Genomic DNA, 22,554 nt, shown 5'->3' with positions numbered 1-22,554 from the left:
TTCTCACATTTTAGACGATTTTGCTTTGCTATAAAAAAACTTCATCTGTTTGGAAATTTGTTTTTTAACTACAGCTATATTTTTGCAAGTATTAATTATCATCTGCTACCTGGATTTTTTAGCTTTTGGACTTTTAAAAAGCGAATCGTCCAAACATCGACCTACAACCCTCCTTGGACGTTGGAAAGCTGTTCAAGGTGAAAGGGATAAAATACCTCTTCCGGCACTGCAAAAGGCTCTATAACTTTTTTAATTACGGTGCGGAAAGATAGTTAAGAATAAGAGTTATTAAGAAGAACACTTAAAACACAAAAATTTTAGGTAAACTATTTCTGTAAATACAAGGAAAATCGTCTGAAAAATGGACAGACAACATATTAATAACTATAACTATGCATTCCACATTCCCAACTTGGTAAAGAAAATTCCCTGTATGTCTGCGCGGATAAGATTGTTGAATACTGTTAGCTCGACTTATGTTCAATTCAAAGCGAACGTCTCCTCTGCATGCAAGTTTAATGGCATTTCCCATGTGTAATCTAAATATAAACCACATTTCCGCAGAAAATCCTCCATAAAAGCATCCCTTCCTTTAGAAGGGCAACCTTCGAGTCCTTTGCTATAATCTTAATCCAAATACTGAAAAACTATCGATTATATATTAATGAATATTCTTTGTTATAATCTTAATGAATGTCCTTTGCTATAATCATATTCCAAATACTGAAAAATTTTCCATTACATATTAATGAATATTTACTGCATATTTCCTGTTTAGCAATAGATCGAGTAAAGTAGGTATTACTTAAAATACCTATTTTACTTGATCTATTGCTAAACAGGAACACTATTTAGCGACTAAACTGGAAAACAATTTAACGACTAACAGGAAAACTATTTACTCGATTCTATTGCTAAACAGGAAACCTAATTTATGACTCACTTCGTATAATAAATCTCTTGAAGCTAGAACCACAATTAAAAAAACAATTCCAACGCATATCACGAGCAAAATAACGAAGGCTTTTCGGAAAATAATAAACGCTGCTGGTGAACGTAGCTTCCGTTTCAACATAACCCCACAAACAAATCTCTTACTCCTGTGCAATTATACAATGACTTCACTTGCATATATTTTAGAAATCCGTAAGAATTAAGTGTAATCCACGCAACTGAAAGCAAACAGAAAACCATTTTCATGATTAGAACTTCACAGACAAAATCGTTTGGCGACTAACTAAGAATAAGCTCCGTGGAATATAAAAATCCAAGAACATGAACCTGGAGTACTTTTATTTCAGCGGCCAATAAGTGATTTATCCTTGTCGCTTCTGCTACAGTAGTATTAAAAAAAAGAGTGCTTTTACATGTACCAAGTGGTGGAATTTTTAGTATCATTCAGTACATTACATTCCCTCACAGATAAGAAAATTGGCAGCGATGGACTTTCCGTGTGCTATTAACCACACCCTTATATTTTTTAATATTGATTTTGCTAAGTCGATAACGAATATTTTAAACTCGTATTTCAGAATATGATTACATCCTGTAATAAAAGCTACATGTACATCATCCATAAGGTTGCTAATTCGTGATTCTAAACAACTTTAATTTCGATGGGTTAGAAACGGTATTTTGCTTCTTTCACTATAAACAGCTGTGTCCCTTTTCAGATTGTTGCCACCAAATAATATCACCCTGTATTATTTTTAAAGAAATTAAATGATGAAGAATCTGCATGTACATTATACGTGTGTATGCTTCTTGCATTTTGTGAAAACGACAGTAACTAGGGCCATCAAATTTTGAATAACTTAAGTTCTTCACCCGAACACGTGCTTCTCGAAGCTCGAATTTTTAATTTCGAATTTTAAGTTTCATATTTTGTAAGACTTTAATAAATTTTAAACAAACTCAACTATTTCAAAGTATGCAGTGGCAACACTGTAAGTTAGCATTTTTATCTCCAGCGTGAGAGACTGTTTGTCGGAAAGTTTAAATATATGCTGTTTTTGAATACTTTGTGATTTTGCTGCTGAACTGAAATTTATGTAGTATAAGTGATATTTAATAAATAAAATCAACGTATAAAACGTTAATAATAAATAGATAAAAAAAAGTTTTGTAAGCCATCTTACTAAGAAAACTGAACATTGATATGATGAACTCTGAAAAGCAGAAAAATGTTTGCCAACATTTATGCTGCTATGTAGATTTTAAAAATTATGTAATTTTCTTGAAATGTTTAAGTTCTGACTATTTTTCTTGTCACGTCTTGTATATACTTGTTTAGTTTTGTATTCAGTTTTCAGATACTGAGCAAGCTAGCTGCATGAAATTTAGGAGATTTCTGCTGATTTCTTCCATACGTTGATGCAAAAATGAGTCATTTCCTCTTAGTTTTTCTTTAGTGTATCCCTTGCGGCCTAGCGGTAAAACCGTTGACCACTTATAGTTAGACCCTGATGCAAATACTAGTAAACGGAATGGCTGCATGGGAGTTTTCAGTATTTGCGCCAAGTGTAAGATGAATAACAGCCAGTTTTCCTTAAAACCGTCTCCACGAAAACATCCTTTGAGCAGATAGTCCTCGAGTACTTTGCCAAAATTCATTCAAGTAATCCCAAAATTTGCTTCCTTAGCCCTCTGTTGCTTTCCATAAATAGCCATATATTTATCAAAGCAAAGCACGTTCGAGTTATTCATTTTCAACTTCCTATTATAACGGATTTTGTACTGAAAACCGGCTAATATTTGAATACGTGAAATCATAAAATCTGAAAAAAAGATATCCTATTCTTCCAAGAGTGGAATATGTCAGATGGCTTAATGCTTCTTTAAAATTAGTTAAAAAAATCAACCTCTGTTTGATACATACTTTGAATAAAAGTCTATTGATTTCGAGAGACACAGAAAAGTTTGGCAAAAATCATTTTGCTCTTTAAGAAGAGGAACCTGTGTCTGACCACCTTCAAAATTGAAATTTTTTATTCAAAATGCACTATAAACCTAATTTTATGCTGGTTTATACAATTTAATATTTATTTCTTTAATTAATTCCGAGATAACCTCTCCTTGCTCGTGATTACACGATGATTATCTGCCTAAGGAAATGTTTTGATGCTTTGGTGTCTTTGGTGTTTTGATTTGATGATCTGGTATACTAGGGAATTATTCTGCTCTTACCAGATCAGTTAACGAATCCCACTAGGGGCCTCAAGCTTAAAAGCTCTTCACAACTGTGTCACTATAAAAGATGATAACAAATGGGTTGGTATGCGAGGCACATTGCCTCTGAGATCTCACTGCCGGGTGCGAGTACAAAAGCAATCGTATTCAAGACACAGTAAAACAAATCCAAATGACTTATCAATTTGAAGAGGAAATTAAATGCAGTTAAAATTTACTGAAATTAGTGGTCGTTGGGAATATTAGTTTATCAAATCACAGTACGAAATTTGGCTGCTGAGTATGAAATATAGTCTGTGAATAGCTGTAGACTCACGTGATATCTTGCGACTGTGCATTTTTTAATTAGAATTCTGCAAAGGGCCCGATGTTCTTACCTTCATCTAAGATCTCGCAGGCGAGAACTTATGCAAGTTCCGCAGAATTATTATGTGAATCATTTTCGTAGAACTTTTGATTAGTTCATTGAGGATAATCCGCAGTGTAGCCCCTGTCAGAATGTCTTTTTTACAGGCGTGTGCCCAAGTTGGCCATGTATATGGCAAGGTCAGCCTAATGACCGATATGTAGATTTGCTTTTGCGGTTTAAAGATAGAAGCTGATGTTTAAGAAGTGAGTTCAATTGCATGGTAACTTCCAGTGCCTTGCTGCGAACTCTGCCAGTGTGAGAAGTCCAATGTGAAAGAACGATTTAAAGTGACTCCTAGATAATTTGCGTGATTTACCTTAGGGAATTTTTGCCCGAAGTGTTGATGTTGTTATTGGTTTGGTTCTCAATGAGAAATTTTCTGATAAACAGCACTTGTGATTTCTCAGCCTGTATACTAGTTTCCCATTTGGCACACCAATGCTCTTTTTCTGGGATTTTTCTCCTAGAGCTCAGCTAAAACGTGATTTGGTCTGCGTAATTTAATCAGGATAGCAGTGCCGTCTGCATAGTAGGGGAGTAAGATATTGTGGTTGGTCCTTAAGTCTAGGAAATCATTAATGTGCATAATATAGAGTATCGATCAAAAGATCGAACCCTGGGGTACTCCATTGTTGATAGTTCTTACATTTGAAATCATGTCTCCTTGCTTGATTGAAAATATCCTATTCTGTAGAAAGGAATTGAGAATAAGAATGGTTTCGCGGGGCAAGTCCATCTGGATGAGTTTGTAGGTAAGTCCTTTATGCCGGACGCGGTCAAAGGTTTTGGCTACGTCTAGCACCAGGATAGCTGTGCTCATTTTGTTATGCAAGGTTCCGCCAATGATTTCCGTGATGTTGATAAGCCGAGTAGAGGTCGAGAAACCTTTGCGGAAGCCAAGTTGTTTGTTGGTAATCTTAACAAGATACCCCTTCATACGACTGTAGATTATCCTTTCAAGGACCTTGCTAAGAGTAGAGGGTAAGCTTATAGGCCTATAGCTTATTGGGTTGTCATGCGGGGTTCCTGGATTTTGTATGAGAAAAATCAGTGCGTGTTCCATGTATCGGGAAAGTACGATTTATGTAGGCATGCATTAAAGATGTTAGTCAGCTTAATAATTATTTTATCAGGCAGATTCTTCATCATTTTGTATTTATGAAATCTATTCCAGACGCTTTCCTTAGGTTTAACCCTCTCAGTCCCAATAGTTATATAAGTCCCAGTAGATGTTTAGAGGAATCTCGAGTGAATTATACGCATCAATTTACTAAATAATTGATGTCTCACTGGTAATAGGCATCATTCTAACATCCCTCACTACAACATTGTCGCGCGCATCTTCTTATATATCGGGAGTATATCTCTTCTTACCCATATCTCTTTTTATATCACTTCTCATCATCTTATATCATCTTCTTATCATCTCTTCTTATATATCCCCCATTTTTAGGAATCCTCCCACTTTAAAATAAAAATTTTTAAATTATATTTTTCAATTCTTTGTGATAATTACCAAGAGTACATAAAACAATCAAGTCCCCTGAAAGAAATAAAAAATATTGGGACAGAAAGGATTAAGGTATTAATGAGGTTTTTAACTTCTAATGGTGAAGCGAACATAAAAATATTGCTAGAGTTTGGCGAAAGGAAAGGTTGTCTTCCTTAAGGACTTATTAATAGAAATTGCACCTTTTTACGTTAGACATACTGAAAACCATCAAAACACCCTCTGATAGGCTGTTAGTCAAACTCTCACTATGTTAAATCAACCCATTCGTCAGAGTTTGAATTCGGTGGGCATTAGTGATCAACGTCTTATCCACTGTCTACAAGTCCACCAAGGGCGACGCGACCAAAAATTGCTGAATACTGGTACTTCGAATCCGGTTCAAATCCTGGCAAACGAGTTAGCTCCGTAACAGTTTTCGGGTTTCCTTTCCTTCTTGTGGAGGCAGACTAATTTTCCTTGGAAAGTTCTGCGCGAAGGTATACCTCCTTTTAGGCAGACAGCCTTCATGTGCTTTACCGTAACCCATATAATCCAATCCACTCACTACAGATGGATATTTTCGATAAGAAAAGTAAAATTTCCTATGTTCTGGATGTCAGTATATAGTGAAATGTCTTTATATTTAATCTGATATGAAGAATCAAATCATTTCCATTTCTGGAAAGTCCACCCATGGCCTAGCTGTAAAATTGCTGAGCACTGGTAGTTCCGACCTGGATTCCATTCCAGGTGAACGAGTTAGTTACGTGAGCGTTTCCATAGTTTTCCTCCTGCGTAACGTATATACGAGCCAATTTCTCTTAGAAAGTCCTCCACGAATGCATCCTTTCCCTTAGGCAGATAACCCTGCTTTGCCATAAGCAATTAAACAAACATTTCTGGAAAACACTCGCAGACAGTTTTCTTTAGAAAGATATGTGCGACAACTTATACAGAGAAACCGTATTTGTCATCAGCTCAATTCGGTGGTGGTAAAATGTTTCTAAACTTAAGAATTATATCTGTTCTGTTAGCTACTCCAATAAACAAAGACTGAAATAGAATGACGACCGTAAGAACTTTTCATTGCTAATGCTTTGCAAACAAAACTCTATTGTAAGAGTTAGGAATAAAACCTTTAATTTAACGGTAGCCATAAGCAATATTGGCCCATTAAAATTTGCGCAGAAAATTATTTGGAGTGTGTTACCTTATAACGCTGTAGATCCGAAGAATTTTCTGTGAGAGTTAGGTAAAAAAATTATTAATTCTTCAAACACATCTCTAAGCACATTTCGTATGACCCAAACGGTACGCACGAATTTCCTTTTCATGAAGTGAGGATGTAGAATGTGAAAGAAAAATTTACATTGTATGAAAAAAAAATTCGTAAACTTATCTGTAAATTATTCGAAAACACTGTTAAATTCAGTTTTAAAGAGTAAAATAAATGTTACGAAAGATCAAAAGTTCTGAAATTGCATGGACTCGTGATTTAATAACAGATATGAAACTTCTCATTTTTCTTGGCTGTATGACAGAATCCCATAAATCATTTAGAGATTTTTCCGGAAGTACAGATAAAGAAATTCTCTTTAGAAGGAGGCAGATTTTTGACAGTTCTTTAACGTTTTATAATTTCTTTTTTCTTTATGATTTCTTTAGTGGCTATAATACCATAAACTAAGCCCTAGCCGAAAGTTTGGTATACATAGCGCAAAAAAAACGGGACAGTTTTATACCTCCTGTTCTGCTGGAGAGATTGACAAAATTTAACTTCTATTAGTCATGTCTCGAAAGCCAGGCTTGGGATTTATATTTTATATATAGCTTTGTATTAGGTTGTCAGGAAAATAATGCAGGTTTTTAGCCTATATCTTTAAAAACTCAAAAGCCAATCTTATTAATCAAAATAAGCATCAGCCGAATCAAAGCATTTTTGCCAACGAGATATAAGTTTATTTATGCCGGTAGAATAATATTCTGGAGTTCTGGACGCGATAAAGTTGTTAAAGGCGTTTTTGGTTTCGTCTTGTTCTGAAGCATTTCTTCTGCAGAATGTTACCCAGATGTTTGAAAAAGTGGTAATCGGTCGGCGAGAGGTCAGGCTAATATGGGGGAAGAGGGAGAGTCTCGTATCCCAATTCCCTCATTTTCTGTAAGGTTAGTTGCATGCGGCCGAGCATTGTCGTGGAGAAGAACTGGCCCCTTTCTGTTGACCAATGCCTAGCACATGCGTTGCAATTTTTGGTGAATTTCGTTGATTTGCTCACAGTACTTATCTGCCGTAATCGTTTCGCCCAGATTTATTAAGCTGTGGTGGATGAGACCTGTCGCAGACCACCAAACAGTCACCATAATTTTCTTTTGGGTGCAAATTTGGTTTTGAAAAGTTTTGTGGCATCTGACCACGGTCCAACCACTGAGCCGAATGTCGGCGGTTGTTAAAGAGAATCCACTTTTCCTCGCACGTAACAATTCGATCAAGAAAAGGGTCATTTTTGTTGAGCAGAAAAACAGCAGACGACACTTCAAAACGGCGATTTTTTTTTATTTTCGCTCAATTCGTTAGGCACCCATTTATCGAGCTTCTTAGTCTTTCCTATACGATTCAAATGATCAGAAATCATTGTTTTGCTTACACCAAGCTCCTCCGCAAGCTCTCGAACAGTCGTGCACGAGTTTGTTTCAACTAAAGTCTTCAATCGTCGTCATCAACAGTTGAACAGCGTCTACGACGCTCTTGAACTTCCAAGTCAAATTCTCCACGGCGAAACTTTGGTATTACCGGTGAAATGTGGATTCATTAATTTAAAAATTTAAAAATTTAACTTTTTTCAGTTTGTGCCAAGAGTAATTAATTCACTTGGCAAAATTTTTAATTTGTAGCAAACTATTTTCCTGTCCCTTGTTTCACTGTGCACGAGCGGATATACGCAGCATCGTTCATTCTTTCAAATAATCGTTAACAAAGTGCATAGGCCCAACAGCTGCCGGCGAGTAAAGTCGCTGAACACTGGTAATTCGCTCCAAGGCTCGAATCTAGGGAACGGTCTGAGTGCATGGGCGTTTCGGGGTTTTCCCAGTGTCTAACCTGTATACGAGCCAGTTTCCGTTAGAGAGTCTTCCACGAAGGGCATACCTCCCCTCGAAGGTTTGCCATAATCAAACCAAACCAACAACTTGCATAAAGTACATTTGGCATTATTATCGCTTATAACAAATATCCCAAATTTCAAAACGCGCCAATACATAAATTCACGTATATCTTAAAAAATTTTGCTTTAAAATCTCTATTTTTTTGGCAGGCGTGCTACTAGAAATACATCCACTTTAAGATTAGAATGAAACTTTTATAGGTTATAACTCAAAAATTGTTCCGCAAAATGTTTTTAAATTGCTAAAACGTACAAATTTTAAAGACAAATCAGAAAATAGCCGTGAATTTTATTTGTATTGAACCGAAATTCGGAACCGCGAAAGAAGAAGTCAAGTAAGTTTAATAAAAAAAAAAAAAGAGGTATTAATGAATATATACCAAATTTAATTAGCATTCAGGAGCTACATTTTGAGAGCTAATTTTTAAAAAACTACTCGTGCGAATTTTACAAAACTTGGCACTTTGATATAATTTGAGTCGTAGAATCGAAATGTGGGAAAAAATCGGTATGCCTTTCAGAAAAAGTTCGATTTTGTGTCACGATACCTATGTTAGAACAATGCTATATATTAATCTAACAAATATCTTAATACGTAGTTTTGAGACATAAAAAATGCAAGTTAAATTTCGTCAATCGGCCTAGTACAACGGAAGATATAGAACTGCCCCATCCCCCCCCCCATGTGTTTGTGTGGAAGGTGTATATTGCGTAAAAAGAGAAAAAAAAAATGAGACAGTTCTATATCTCCCATTCTACTGGTCGGATTGATGAAATTCAAATTGCGTTTTTCATGTCTCAAAAGCGAGACGACACAAAATCGGACTTTGTTATGATTCTGAAATGACATGACAATTTTTTTCCATATTTCGATTCTACGACTGAAATTATGCCTAATTATTAAATTTTGTAAAATTAAGGGCGAAATTTACGGAGAAATTCAAAAATTAATTTTGGCATATTTTTTTCAGTTTTCGCCAAGAATAATTTACTTGACGAACTGCTTAATTTATAGCAACCTATTTTCCTTTTTTTTTTTTTTAATTGTAAACGAGCGGGAATAAAAAAACATCCTTCATACTTTCAAATAATTTTAACAAAGTGCGTATTATCGTTTGGTTTATTATCGCTCAAAAAAAAAAGTTGCCAAATTTCAAAACGCTTCAATATGTAAATTCAGGTATGCCTAGAAATATATCTACTTTAAGATCGTGTTAAAAATTTTGTAGGCTATAATATATAATATAATTTTTTTTTCGAAAAATTTATAACAAATATTTAAAAATACAAATTTTAATAATAAATAATTAAAAACGTGCGGATTATATTTAGATTAAGCCTTAATTTTTAATTCTGGAAGACTTAATCAAGCAAGTTTAATTTTAAAAAAAAAAACAGATATTTATAAATATAATCAATGATTCAATTAACATGGAGGAGCTAAAATTTTGAAGGCTAATTTTTTAAAAACTACTCGTGCGATTTTTACGAAACTTGGCAGTTTGGTATAATTTGAGTCGTAGAATCCAAAATATGGGAAAACAAATTGGCAAGTCATTTCAGAAAATGTCCGATTTTGTGTCAAAATGCCTATGTTAGAATGATGCTATATATAAATCTAATATATATCCCAAGTCGCGCTTTCGTGACATGAAAAACGAAGTTTGAATTTCGTCAATCAGACCAGTAGAACGGAAGATATAGAACTGTCCTTCCCTTCTTTTTTTTTATTCCCCCCCCGCAGTGTACCTAATATTTACAATAACAATGCATTCTTTGAACTATTAATGAGCTACCAGATACTTCTTTTTTAAAATGTTAGAATCACAGATTTGAAATTGTAGTATAAAGTTCATAATGTGCTTTCACTTCACATTTCATCTAAAATATAATTCCCAAGAGTGGAACCCGAATCGAAGTTTTAGTATGTCAGCGGTCTTACATAATTTGGCATTAGTGAGGTATAAACGGTTTGTTAAGTCAAATAATAAGCAGTAGAACCTGCAACATTCTCTCGTCGTTACAACCCTATTGCGGGAGATTTTAAAATTATTTTTCAGTAACTAAGTAATAAGGCAGGTTGTTTAACTTCAAGAAAACTTTAGAAAGTTTTCAATCAAATTTAATTCAAGTTGATCATTTGGTGGAAATGAGAAAGTGCTAAAACTTATTTCCATTTTCTCAAACTCTGCTCCAAAGATGCTATTCATTAGAGATTATTTGTCAGTACTCTGAATTCAGAAACTAACTTTTTCCAATTAATTAACGGAATTTCGTAATTAGAAATTGCTCGCTTTATTTTCTTTCCTTCCTCATTTTCTCGGACTCTCAAGTCTTGTTTTCATGGTTTATTTTTAACTCATCCTTTTCTTTAAATTCGCTAGATAAAAGCTCAGCTATTAAGTTATGTAGTATCCTGGTTAGAAATGCAGCCTTTACTATCTACGGATAATTTAACTCGTAATGTATTGCTTAATTTAACAGATATATGAGAGCTATTTTCCTAAACTCCATTCCCAGTTTTACGAAAGCGACTTGGGGAATAGTTGAACTGATGAGGTAAATTTCACCGCGTGCTTTGTGGTATGAGGGGTTATACATTTTTACACAACATTGCAGGCAGTGCTGGCGTAGCGCCAGCAATAACGGTAGCTGGAGTTTGTTAACATCTATTGTTTTTATTTTTTGTACATTCAGTTTAAAAGGGCAGTTAAAAAAGATTCACTTGTCACTTATTGTATATCTCTGATCCGCATTCCTTGCTCCTCAGCTTATCTCAAAGATTTATAGCTCACTCTTTACTCATTTTTCGTTTCTATTATTTTACTTCCTGTTTTGTTTTAGAAGTTTTGTGCATATAATGTAATAGTTTGTAATTTATCGTTGCATAATGCTTACCTTTCCTAGCATAATTATTGGAAATTTTGCTGTCATCTGCAGACATTAAAATGTTATTTTAGAGATAATGAGAACCAACCATTTGGATTATGGGGAAGCAAGCGAGGAATATTTCCCTCAGGGAATAGACACCTTCATACGGATCTTTTTAAGGGAAACTCTTTTGTATTTACGTTCAGTCCGTTTGCCGTGATTTGAGCCTGGGCCGAATAACAGTGTTAAGCAGTTTTATCACTAGGTTACGGATCTAGGATTTGGTTGCAAAAACTGTAGTAAACAATTCTAGGGTTATCTGCGCAAAGCAAGAATGACATCACGGAAGTTTTTCTCAGGAAATTTCACTTGTATTCACGTTGCATATTGGAAAAAAATCGCAAAAATGCCCATGCAGCCAACCCATTTGTTTAAACTTCAACCCAAGCCGCCTTAGCGTCGCTGACTGCCGTGTTGAAGGACCGGAGAAGGCATGGATGTTTGTAACTGTATAGTGTCGATGCGGCATGGCGGCACTCTAAATATACGGCGAGCCGAACGTCCTCTCGTGTGGTTTGGTGGAAGGTAAGAGACCCTCGAACCCGTCCCCCCCTGGGTGCTCGCCATCAAACTGGGGGCGGAACTAACCTAAATAGCACTGTCACCTGTACGGTGCTCAAGGATGTTGCCAACGACAGGCGTAATCTTGCGCTCCTTACCAAGAGAAATTTCGTGGGTATGGGCTAATGTTACTGTCAGACAAGTCAGCATAAGTAACAACAACAAGAAACTTCAATCCGATCCCACATATGTTCCATAACATTCGGCGGTTTTATCCACTTCACTAATAAATACTTCACCAGTACTTACAATACTTCCTTTACTTAGTGCAAAAAAGTAAAAAGGATCGCCTATCATATCATTACGTAATTTCGATCAGTTAAAACTGGAATGAAACGAGGCTAACCGTTAAGAATATATTGCCGAATGTAACTGAAGTCACCACAACGCCGCAGGTAAAGATATATTCATTCCTCGCAATCTGCTTATACCCAGTATTTCGAATATACCCTTCGATTTCAAGTGATTTGGGTCCAGAATTTGCTTTCCGGGGCTGCATTGGTGTTTTCGTGGTTTTCTCCATGCAACGTAGATACAAGCCGATTTTTCTTAAAAAGACATATCCATGTGGCATCCCTCCTTCTCCGTATAATACCTAATGGCGGAGCGCGTAATAAGTTTTTAAAAAATCTGATGGGGACACCATATGACTTCCTCGTACGGCCAAATTATGCGCAATTTTTGCTGTATTTCGTTTAAACTTATTTCCCAAAATTTCATTAGAGATATATTTCTCATTCAATAAATTCAGTTATCATTTGCAGCGAGGAAAAAAATGCACAAAAACTCAAAATATCTTCATTAAAAACTGTAAAATAAAATACAGAAAATTCTAAAACACCCTATAGAGATAAAAACCGTTAAAAAATAAATTTTACAATTAAAATTATAGTTTGTTTAAATTAATTAAAATTATGCAGAAAGGTTGATTTTTGGGTGTACAAAACTTTTGACCCCATTCGGGAAAAAGACACTGAAACTGGTGCAAAAACTAACTTAATTCACTATGCTACTAAGTTTTAAATGTAAACAGATGGCGGCATCGTTAGTCTTAATGGAACTTAAACAACTTTTAGATTTTTAATAATTCTACAACTGTTGCATGCAGATTAACAAAAGCATAAAAATCTTAACCGGATATAAAAATAGTATAATTCAATCACTTTTAAAGAAAAAATGTAGAATTTACCAACATATAAGAATAAAAATACTTAGCTCAACGAGCCGGGTAACAGAGTGGATATAGAGTATGATTATATACTTTATATACTTTGATCGTGCCGATTGTGACCAAATAGGGAAGTGCACATCTACATGTTATAGAAATCCCATATATAAAATTTAAACATTCTGAGGCTACTCGCTTTTGAATTATGCGAGGCACGTACGTACAGACGTCACGAAAAAATTTCTACTGAATTCATTTTAAATCCATTTTACAATTTCTTTTGCAAAAAAAAGTCTTTTATTCTGCCCGTACTTACAGATGTCACGCTAAAACATCGTTCAAATGGAATTAAGAGCGGTTAAAATGTGTATTTTCTTTGAAATATGATTGTCGACATTTTTCGCGATTACAATATTTCCTTTACTTCATACAAGAACGTAAAAAATAATTTCAAGTGTTGCTGTAACCCCATACACCTGGCATTCGCTATGAATATCAAGAGGCCAGAGGCAATCACTTCATGGGGCAGGTATTAACTTAGGTACGTTTTTCACGTGATACGTCGCTTGCTCATAAGAATCGGCACGCTGGATAGTTTGTTTACGGTCACGGCAACCAAACGAAAAACGGTTCGATAAACGAACGCAAAGCTTGAGGGTATACAACCCACAAGCTTTTAGTTTGGTAAAATTTTACGCAATTCACCTTGAATCAAATAAGAGAAAAATCGCTGTATATCTGAGATTTCAAAAAACCGCACCCATCGCTCTAAATAAAGCCTTTTCATTCTGCATAAAACGCAGGCAACTCAGGTGTTTTAGCAAGCCTTATAATAAAGAAAGAAAGAATTTATAGCTTTCAATCTGAAGACTTTAGAATATGGATTAATACCTCGAAAAGCAAACCATTAAAGTTTTGAAAAGTTAAAATATATATATATTTAAAAAATAGCAAAAACAAATTGTAAAAATAAGTTGCAACTTAATCATCCATTGTTCGAGTCCCCAGGTGAATGAGTTGGCTGCTCGGCTGTTTTTGCGGTTTTTCTCATATGTAACGTGGATGAAAGCCGATTTCCCCTAGAAAGTATTCTCCGAATGTTTCCTCTCCTTAGGCAAATAGCCATCACGTGCTTTGCCATAATCAAATAAACCAAAGCAAACTTTCTATAAACAAGCAGCAGTGGCTGCAAAAGCCAAGTCCGTACTCTAAATCAAACCAGTTTCTTTGACCCGCTTATCATTAAATTTACATAAACCTCTGCACTGAGGGGCTACGTGACAAAATGAGGCATAAAGGAAAGAATCAGCATAATTTCAACTGCTAGTCAAATTAAATTAATGGTCATAATTTAAGAAAGGTTTATTAGTTTCGGACTTAATCCCCTAAAAGTTAAAGATATATAGAATAAAATCTTATCTTTATAATAAGATTTTCAAAATTGTAAAGCCAAATGATAGAGAGATTTAATTTGAATTATATTATTTGATCGTAAAATAGTAAAGAGAAGACAATAATTAGGGTTTTATAAAGGGAAGACTTGATTTTTCAAGACATAGCTGTATATTTATTTCATAGAATCGCGGGCATGCGAAACTTGAGGCAAATATTTTTCAGAAGTAGCAATATTTTCTATTTGCTAAGATATAAAATCCGCTTACCGAAAGTAATAAACACGTCATCTAGGTTTTAAAAAGAAAAAGAATATTAATTTTTATACTTTTTATTTCAAGCAATGAGTTATACAGAAAAAAGAAATTGCTTCCTTTCCTTCTTCTCTGAATACGGTATTCTTGTTTACAAAATTATTTTCCCTTAAAATAATCACATGTGAGTAATGCATATTCCCTCAAATCAAAGGCATATTAAAGACGTAAAAGGGAAAGAAAAGCTTAACGTCAGATAAAGATTTAAAATAAAAAAAGAGGTTCAAAGCTTGAATACAAAAGATTTTTTTTATTGAAAGAAACACTTTTCCCCATTATAAAGTAGTCAGTGAATTTTTAACACACTATGAAATGTATCAAATTAAGTACTTTCATCTTTAAAGCAAACTACAAGGATTTTAAATGAAGCCTGGAGGAGAAGGAATTAAAAATGTCATCCCAAAAGCCAAAAGTTAAAAAAAAAAAAAAAAAAAAAATTTAATTTAAAAAAATCTAAAAGCTTTCATATTTTATGTTACGCACAAAGGGGCGTTTTTTTAACGTTTTGTGTGTTACCTTTATTTACTGAATATTATTTTCTTCACACTTAAACGATAAAATTCAATTCGATAGCAGTACCACAAAGCATTTAAGAAGAGCATATCTTTAAAATTTCCGAGATATAGCGCTCGAGATAAAAATGTTTCTTTCGTATAGTGTTGCCATTGCTCGCTTTGAAATCCTTGACTTTGTCAAACAAAAATTCAATCGTTTTACAAAATATGAAATAGATAATGAAACAAATTTCGGCTTCCATATCTCCATATTCGAGTGGGGGACTATGTTATTCAAAGTTTCATGTCTCTAGGTACCACTGTTTTTCCACAGTGCGAGAGACATACATACACTCATGCATATTCTTCATCTTTTAATTTCTTTAAATAGAATAGAAAAGGTCTCTAATATTTGGCAACAACAATTTGAAAAGTGAAACGCCGTTTATAATGAACCAAGGCAAAATGCCAAGACAAAATTAATAGTCCTTCTGGGCAAATTTTCCCTTTGGGCTAAAAAAAAATCGAACGATCTCGTTACCTCTTTCAAAATTTCCACACATACATGCATATACACACATTTCTGAATATGGTCCTGATACCAGAAGAGTACCGAAAAAATTTATATTTTATTTTTTGAAAAAATATTGAGTGTGAAAAAACGACTGTAAACAAATGCATACCTTAAAGAAAATTACTTTTTATTATTTTCTGTTTATATATATATACATACACAAAATTTTTGAAGTTATTGTTTGAAACTAATAATATATGGTCACCTTTTGAGACATTATCTGCTTGATCATTAGTATAATTAATAAAAGAGCTTTCAAATGTTAATTTTGAGTTTTTAGGTATATCTAGTTTACTATACATTAAAAATTACCATTCTTGGGAGGATAGGGACTTTTTTTTTTTTTTTTTTTTTTTTTTTTTAAAGTTAGATTTATTTTCATATTGAACATATCTAGCAGTAGAAGATAAAAAATCATGTATTTTATCCGTGTGTTTAAGAAATCAGTTTCTGCTGAAACATTTTTATCGTTTATTTCTTATTGCATATTATCATTGAAATATTTTAATTAAGGTACTTACGGTAATGACTATGCATAGTCAATTAGGATTTTTTTTTTTTAACGGAAGCCATGATAAATGTGCAATGCCCTCTCCGGGACTTCTCGAATTCTCTACCGTTATACCACAGAAGCAAGCAGAAAGGAAGGAGAAAATACTTTATATATCTCTCCTTTTAAGGGATTAGGAAACCTAATCGCCGAATCCTTGCAGTGAAGAATCATTATCCACCACTTTTTTTGTTCGAGTGCCACAGTAGAGTTATCCGGCTATTTTGAAACAGGAGACGTGAAAAATGATCAATGCTCCCGCCGAGATTCGAACCTGGACCTCTTGAATACGCGCCGAGTGTGTTACCGTTATACCACGAAGGCATGCAGAAAAGAGGGGAAAAATACCTTATAATTATTTCGATAAAGATTTCCACTAGTACTGTTGTTCCAGTATAATAAACAATTTACTGTAGAGGTGTTTGTTTTAGATGATGGTGTGAGTTCGACATTCTGCCATAAAATGGCTCGCCTAGTCCCTTTACGAGAGCATTAGGGAGTTATAACGGGAAACATGATGAAAATAACAACATGAACAAGTGTATATGTGGTACCAATGGAGGGTGATGCACATGGTCAAAAGTACACTACATGGTTTCGTTGGAACCGGAACAGTCATCAGCATGATTTTATAAGCAATAAATGGCCGTATACAGTGAGCAAACTCTATTTTTATTTAAGAAGATTAGAAATTTCAACATGGGAAATGAAAGTTATCAATGTTATATAAACAGGGCAAAGCTCACGAAAGCTATCTGCTCAAGGAAAGGGATAGTTTGACGGTGGACACTCTAAACCTGAGACATGAAAGTGTAATGAAACGGATGAGTAGAATTAGAGTAGTGTGTCTTTTCACGAGTTTCAATTCACCAAGTGTCCAGCTTGAACTGACAAATTAAAGCATCCCCTTTAAAAAAGTAAAACAACTATGAACTAAGAAGCTATAAACATGACAGCTCATAAAGATTACGAATATGCGTAAATAGTGGGTGTTGTAGAAATTCACTGATTGTAGAAACGTTTGATAATGTGCCAAGACTTGTTGCATCGAACTACGCAACGAGGAAGGAGACTTTTCGATATGATTGATGATGGAGAACTTGCATAGTTGAACTGCAACAGGCTGTCGATGGGTGGGTCCATGGGTACCGTAAAAATATTCTTTGCTGCAAACCATCTGGAAACTTCCTAGGAAATGATAATACTGCTGCGAAGTGGGTGTAATTATCTTCAACACTTATGTATGCAAGACTAGAAGAGAAACACGCTAATGTGACAATCAAAATCGTAAAAAAACAACCTTATATTTAGCGTAGTTATAACTACGCTAAATATAAGGTTGTTTTTTTACGATTTTGACTTATGTATGCATTCTGACACTTAAAACTCTGACCCTTTACTCGTCTTAGTTCAAATAATCACTGAACAACCCAGTAATATCAGAAATTATTCATTTGGTACATATACAGCAACTGCAAAATTTCTAACAGTGATAAATTTCTAAATTTTGCATTTCCAAATCTTGTTTATGTTAATGGAACAGCTAAAGTGTTGAAAAATATTGTTGTCGAGAGTACTGATGGCGCGATATTTTCATAAGCGCGACCAAATTGGAAGATTTAATTTTTTGGAGGTATTATGGAAAAGCAACAAGTGCTGCATCAACAAATATACTCAGTATTCTATTAAAATTTTCTTTTGCACTTCTGTTTGTTTGTTTGCCGCATTATCTCCTCTGGAACGACGGGAACTTGAGTTTCGAGAAAGGTAACCTCCCCCCCCCCCGATTTTAAAAAATTTATTCGAAGCCATTTCGACCGTTCTCATTTTCGTCGTGATTGGGGCTCAAAATTACAGCAAGAAATATATTTTATCAGTAAGAAATATATTTTAATAGCGCAATTTTGAAATTAAAACTGTCTACAGATATTTTTCATACAATATTTTTTTTAAATCGAGTATTTCTTAATTTTTTTAAACTAGCTGACATCATTTATAGCAAAGTTAACTTATCATTTGCATAAGTTTTTTCTCCACTAGTGTAATAAATAAAATATGTTTTTAAAATAGTACATTTCGTCCCTCGGTTACCAAATAATTGTTTGCCTGCCTCTTATAGATATGCTGCATTTTAATATTTTTTACATATTCTACTATTACTCACATACAACAATTACGTTGTACTATGTGCCAAAAACTGCTACCTGCTGGAAAACGTGCATAACATATTATAAAATAAATAATACTAAATACCATAAGTAAATAATTAATTTCGACCGTCTCTTAAGCAAATGCTTCACACACACACACAAAAAGAAAAAAAAAGGGGGGGTCATAATCTAGTGTTAGTCACAAAAAGCCAAAACATAACTTATAAAATGAGCACCAAAGTGATAAATACAAATTTTAACGCATAATTAAAATGTGCATAATAAATATTTATCTTCTCCTTACCCAGACCTGTCTTACAACGGTAGTAGTCATAAGCAGCAAAATAGCAGATACAAGAAGTAATCCCACAAACAAAAATTTCACGTGCCTACCTAAAGATTTCATATTTCTTCACTTTAAAAATTCTTACAAAAATAAATACATAAATCATTTATCGCATATAGCTACTTTCTATGTGAAGTAAATATCCTAGGCAGTTCTAGATGTGCGAATTTCAAAACTGTAAAATTACTCCAACTAAAAGTACGTCAAAAAATTAACACAATCACATGTTTATTTAACTTGTATCCACGTTGCTCTTCTTTACCATACTGAACTAAGAAAATGTCAGGATGGTGAATGCATTAACAATGAATGCGATTTAAGATAGGACAAAGAACGCAGATAGGTTTATTGCGTTGCGTTCAACAACGATAACACAGTAAAAGGTAAAGAATGTATCAGCTTCAGATGCCGATAACCGAAGGTATTTGCTTAATGATATGCATGTCTACATTTAAGCAAAGATGAAGTTTATGCTTCACATACATAAGTAGAAGTGTTGTAACCTTGAAAATTTTCAGATAGACCCTTTTAAGAGATAAATTTCTATTGTGAAATATCTCATAGTGCTTAAAACTTTCCTTGTTATTGTTTAAAACTTGTGTATGCCTTTTCTAATTTGGTATTATTAAATTTTTTAATTATATAATATTAAAAAGGGCATATTGCAGGGGTGGCCAACCTGCGGCTCTTTGAAGGATTATTTATGGCTCTCGATAAATGTACTAGAGTTCCCTTTTCATTTTTGTGTTATTATATTTTTAAAAATTATTATCGTTTCGTATGTGTTTCAAAATGTCTTTTAAATTACTAACAACATATATGAAAGACTAAATGCAACATTGCAACAAATTTCATTTCCGTCCAAGTTAACTCTTTCGCATCGAGAGAGGGAAAAATCTCTTTTCCCCAAACGTGGAAAACGCCTGTGTCTGTGAAGTTTTCCTGGAATGCTTTTCCTTTCCCCTATGGCAAACTGAATACTATAGTGCTAACAATAAGCTACTTTCTTGGATGCTTTCACCCTGTGCGAAATTCCCCCTTGGGACGGGATTGCAACTTTGGTCATCAAAAGCTAAACATTGATAGTAAACAAAGGAAAGAGAAGGTGCCTTAAAATAACAGAACTACTTTTAGTCGCTTCAAAAGAATGATTGACGTGTCATTTAACAACACCTGAAAGCAATGAGCAATGCAGTAACGCATGGAGGTACCTCCATGCAGTAACGTGATGGGGGAAAGCACTAGATAGGGAATTATTCAGGCGTTTGGGGCATCCAGCCGGTGTCTGAATCCGACTCCAGACCGATTTTGAAATTGTAAACTTTCGTTGCAACGGACAGTGCGGATTGTGCTAATTTGTAATCTGGAATTTTTTGTAAGTTATAATTTGCTTCGTAGTATGTAACACGTGTTGTTATTGTTTTAATAGCATAAAACTTGTATTTTCTAAATTTCTTTATTTATTTCCAGTTCTTTTAAAAATATGACGACAGAGAACGAAAATAAAAAAAGAAAATAGAAGTTTTAATAATGAGTGGGAGGAGAATTTCTTTTTTAATAACGGAAAAGCACTATATGTTATTTGTAATTCTACGGTCAAAAATCCTAAAGCTAGCAATTTACTTCGACATTATGAAACCAATCATCCTCAGTTTTCTAATCAGTATCCACCAAATTCCAAATTAAGATCGGATAAACTTGCTTCTTTAAAATAAAATTTAAATACACAACAGTCAATTTTGATGACCTTCAGCAATCAAGCTAATAATGGGGTTGAAGCCAATTTCGTCATTGCCTGGAATATTGCTTGTCCAAAACACCCGTATGGAGAGGGAGAGTTTATTAAATCCAAATAATGCAGCATTGCACAAAGTCGTTTCGCAAATTCCCATCTCGAGACACACAACCGAACGACGCATAACTGCAATTAATACATCTCTTGAATATAATTTTAAAAATGATTTGAAGAACTGTATTGCATTCAGCTTAGCCCTTGACGAATCGGCAGATGTCACAGATCTTCCGCAATTGGCAATTTTCATACGTTTTGTGTCACATGACTGCGTTGTTAAAGAAGAATTATTAGATTCAGTAGCACTTTAAGAGTCAGCCCGCGGTGTCGATATTAAAAATGCATTAGATTCCATAATGAAAACTTTTGATGTGCCTTTTAATAAACTTGTAAGCATTGCAACTGATGGAGCTTCGGCAATGCTGGGTAAAAAAATCCGTCTTATTGGGCTTTTAACAGATGATTCTCAAATTCCACATTTTATACCGAATCACTGCATAATTCACCGAGAACATCTCGTTACAAAGTATTTAAAATATCCTTCTGTTATGAAAACAGTGTTACACATTGTAAATTACATTCGCGCCAATGCAAAAAATCATCGACGATTCAAAAATTTCCTTGGATAATTAGAGGACGAAGAACTCATTTTTTGCTGCATTTTGTATATAGGACTGCTATAACATGCAGTCGAACATAACATCTACATGTTATAGCAGTCCTATATACAAAATTTCAACTCTGAGGCTACTCGTTTTTGAGTTATGCGAGATACGTACGTACGTACAGACGCCACGAAAAATTCTCTTCAGAATTCATTAAATTAGTTTTATAATTTTTGGGGAGGAAAAGACTCCGTTATTCTGTCCTTACGTACAGATGTCACCCAAAAACATCATTAAATTCCATTCGATAGCTGTCAAAATGGATACTTTCGTTGAAATATGACACCTGAAAATTTTCGTGATTACAGTATTTTCTTTTTACTTCGTACAAGGAAGTGAAAAGGAAATATGTGATGTGGACACTACATGGCTTCCTTGTACGGTCTTTTATAATTGTAAAATTTCGCGTCAAGGAACATGAGGCATGTGTTAGAAAAAAGGAAACACAGAAGTCTTCTGTTGCTCAACATTGTTGGTCCGAAAATCACACTTTCAATTTTTCTGCTGCCAAAATTATTCAAAAAACATCTTCCATTGGACAAATGGATTTTCTAGAGGCATTTCCCATTCATAAAAATCTTTCTGTTTTAGTTAACGATCCTAATTCCAATCCAACTTTGCCTTCGGCCTTTAAAGAAATTATGATTTAGTTCTAGTTTCTTAAACAGATGGCGCCACTTGCTTATTCTTGTCCAGGCTTTCTTATCTTATCTAATCATTATTTCCTATCTTGTTCATCTGCGGTTTTGCAGCTGAGGATGGTGGTTCGGTAAAACCATCGAAACTAGTCCTGTGAAAATTTTGGAAATATAACGCTGATTTTTGTTGTTTGACTTCTGAAATAGCTAAAACAGTTAAAAAAAAAAAAACAATTTTTACAATTAAACTTAAACTTTCTAGAGAAAAATAAGCAATTCGGCCAGCTGGCAAAATGGCAGATATTTCGGTCCACAAAATTGAAAGTTTACTTTTGGTCCCACTCGGCAAAAATACATTGAAGGTGCAGAAACTGACTTAATTCACTATTCTACTAAGTTTTCAATGTAAACAAATGGCATTTCGTTAACTCGCCATTTAAAGTTTTAAATTGTTGATAATCTACAACTATTGCATGCAGATTAACTAAAGGCATAAAAACCTTAACCGAAACATTAAAACCACATAATTCAATCACTTTTAAAGCCATTAAGGCACAATTTATCAAAATATAAGAATAAAAAAGAAAGCTCACCCAGCCAGGTAACACAGCGGTAATATTATATATATGATTGATTCATCCGATTCCAATGAAAAAGAGAGGTGCGGAACTACATGTTATAGCAGTCCCATATAAAAAATTTCAACATTCTACGGCTATTCGTTCTTGAGT

The 22,554-nt window shown here is 34.3% G+C and overlaps 1 protein-coding gene across 3 annotated transcripts in view; it reads right to left on the bottom strand.

The window, feature by feature from the left end:
• The window catches only part of LOC118192397 (ribitol-5-phosphate transferase FKTN-like), a 116,989-nt gene that overhangs the window by 35,722 nt on the left and 58,713 nt on the right, over window positions 1–22,554 (bottom strand). Inside the window, exon 1 of one of the 3 annotated variants that reach the window (XM_035363353.2) lies at window positions 18,687–19,022. The exons of 1 other annotated variant lie outside the window; for it this stretch is intronic. In XM_035363353.2, coding sequence (XP_035219244.2) covers window positions 18,687–18,788 — 102 coding nt within the window. In that variant the 5' untranslated portion in view covers window positions 18,789–19,022. Of the gene's footprint in view, window positions 1–943; window positions 1,091–18,686; window positions 19,023–22,554 lie in introns of those variants that run through there. One more of the 3 variants, XM_035363352.2, reaches the window with a different exon arrangement.

Source organism: Stegodyphus dumicola, chromosome 1 (assembly GCF_044657685.1).
Source record: "Stegodyphus dumicola isolate Sdum_Otavi_A_Nest chromosome 1, ASM4465768v1".
NCBI classification, from domain to species: Eukaryota; Metazoa; Arthropoda; class Arachnida; order Araneae; family Eresidae; genus Stegodyphus; species Stegodyphus dumicola.
This window is presented reverse-complemented; position numbering and strand designations above follow the sequence as displayed.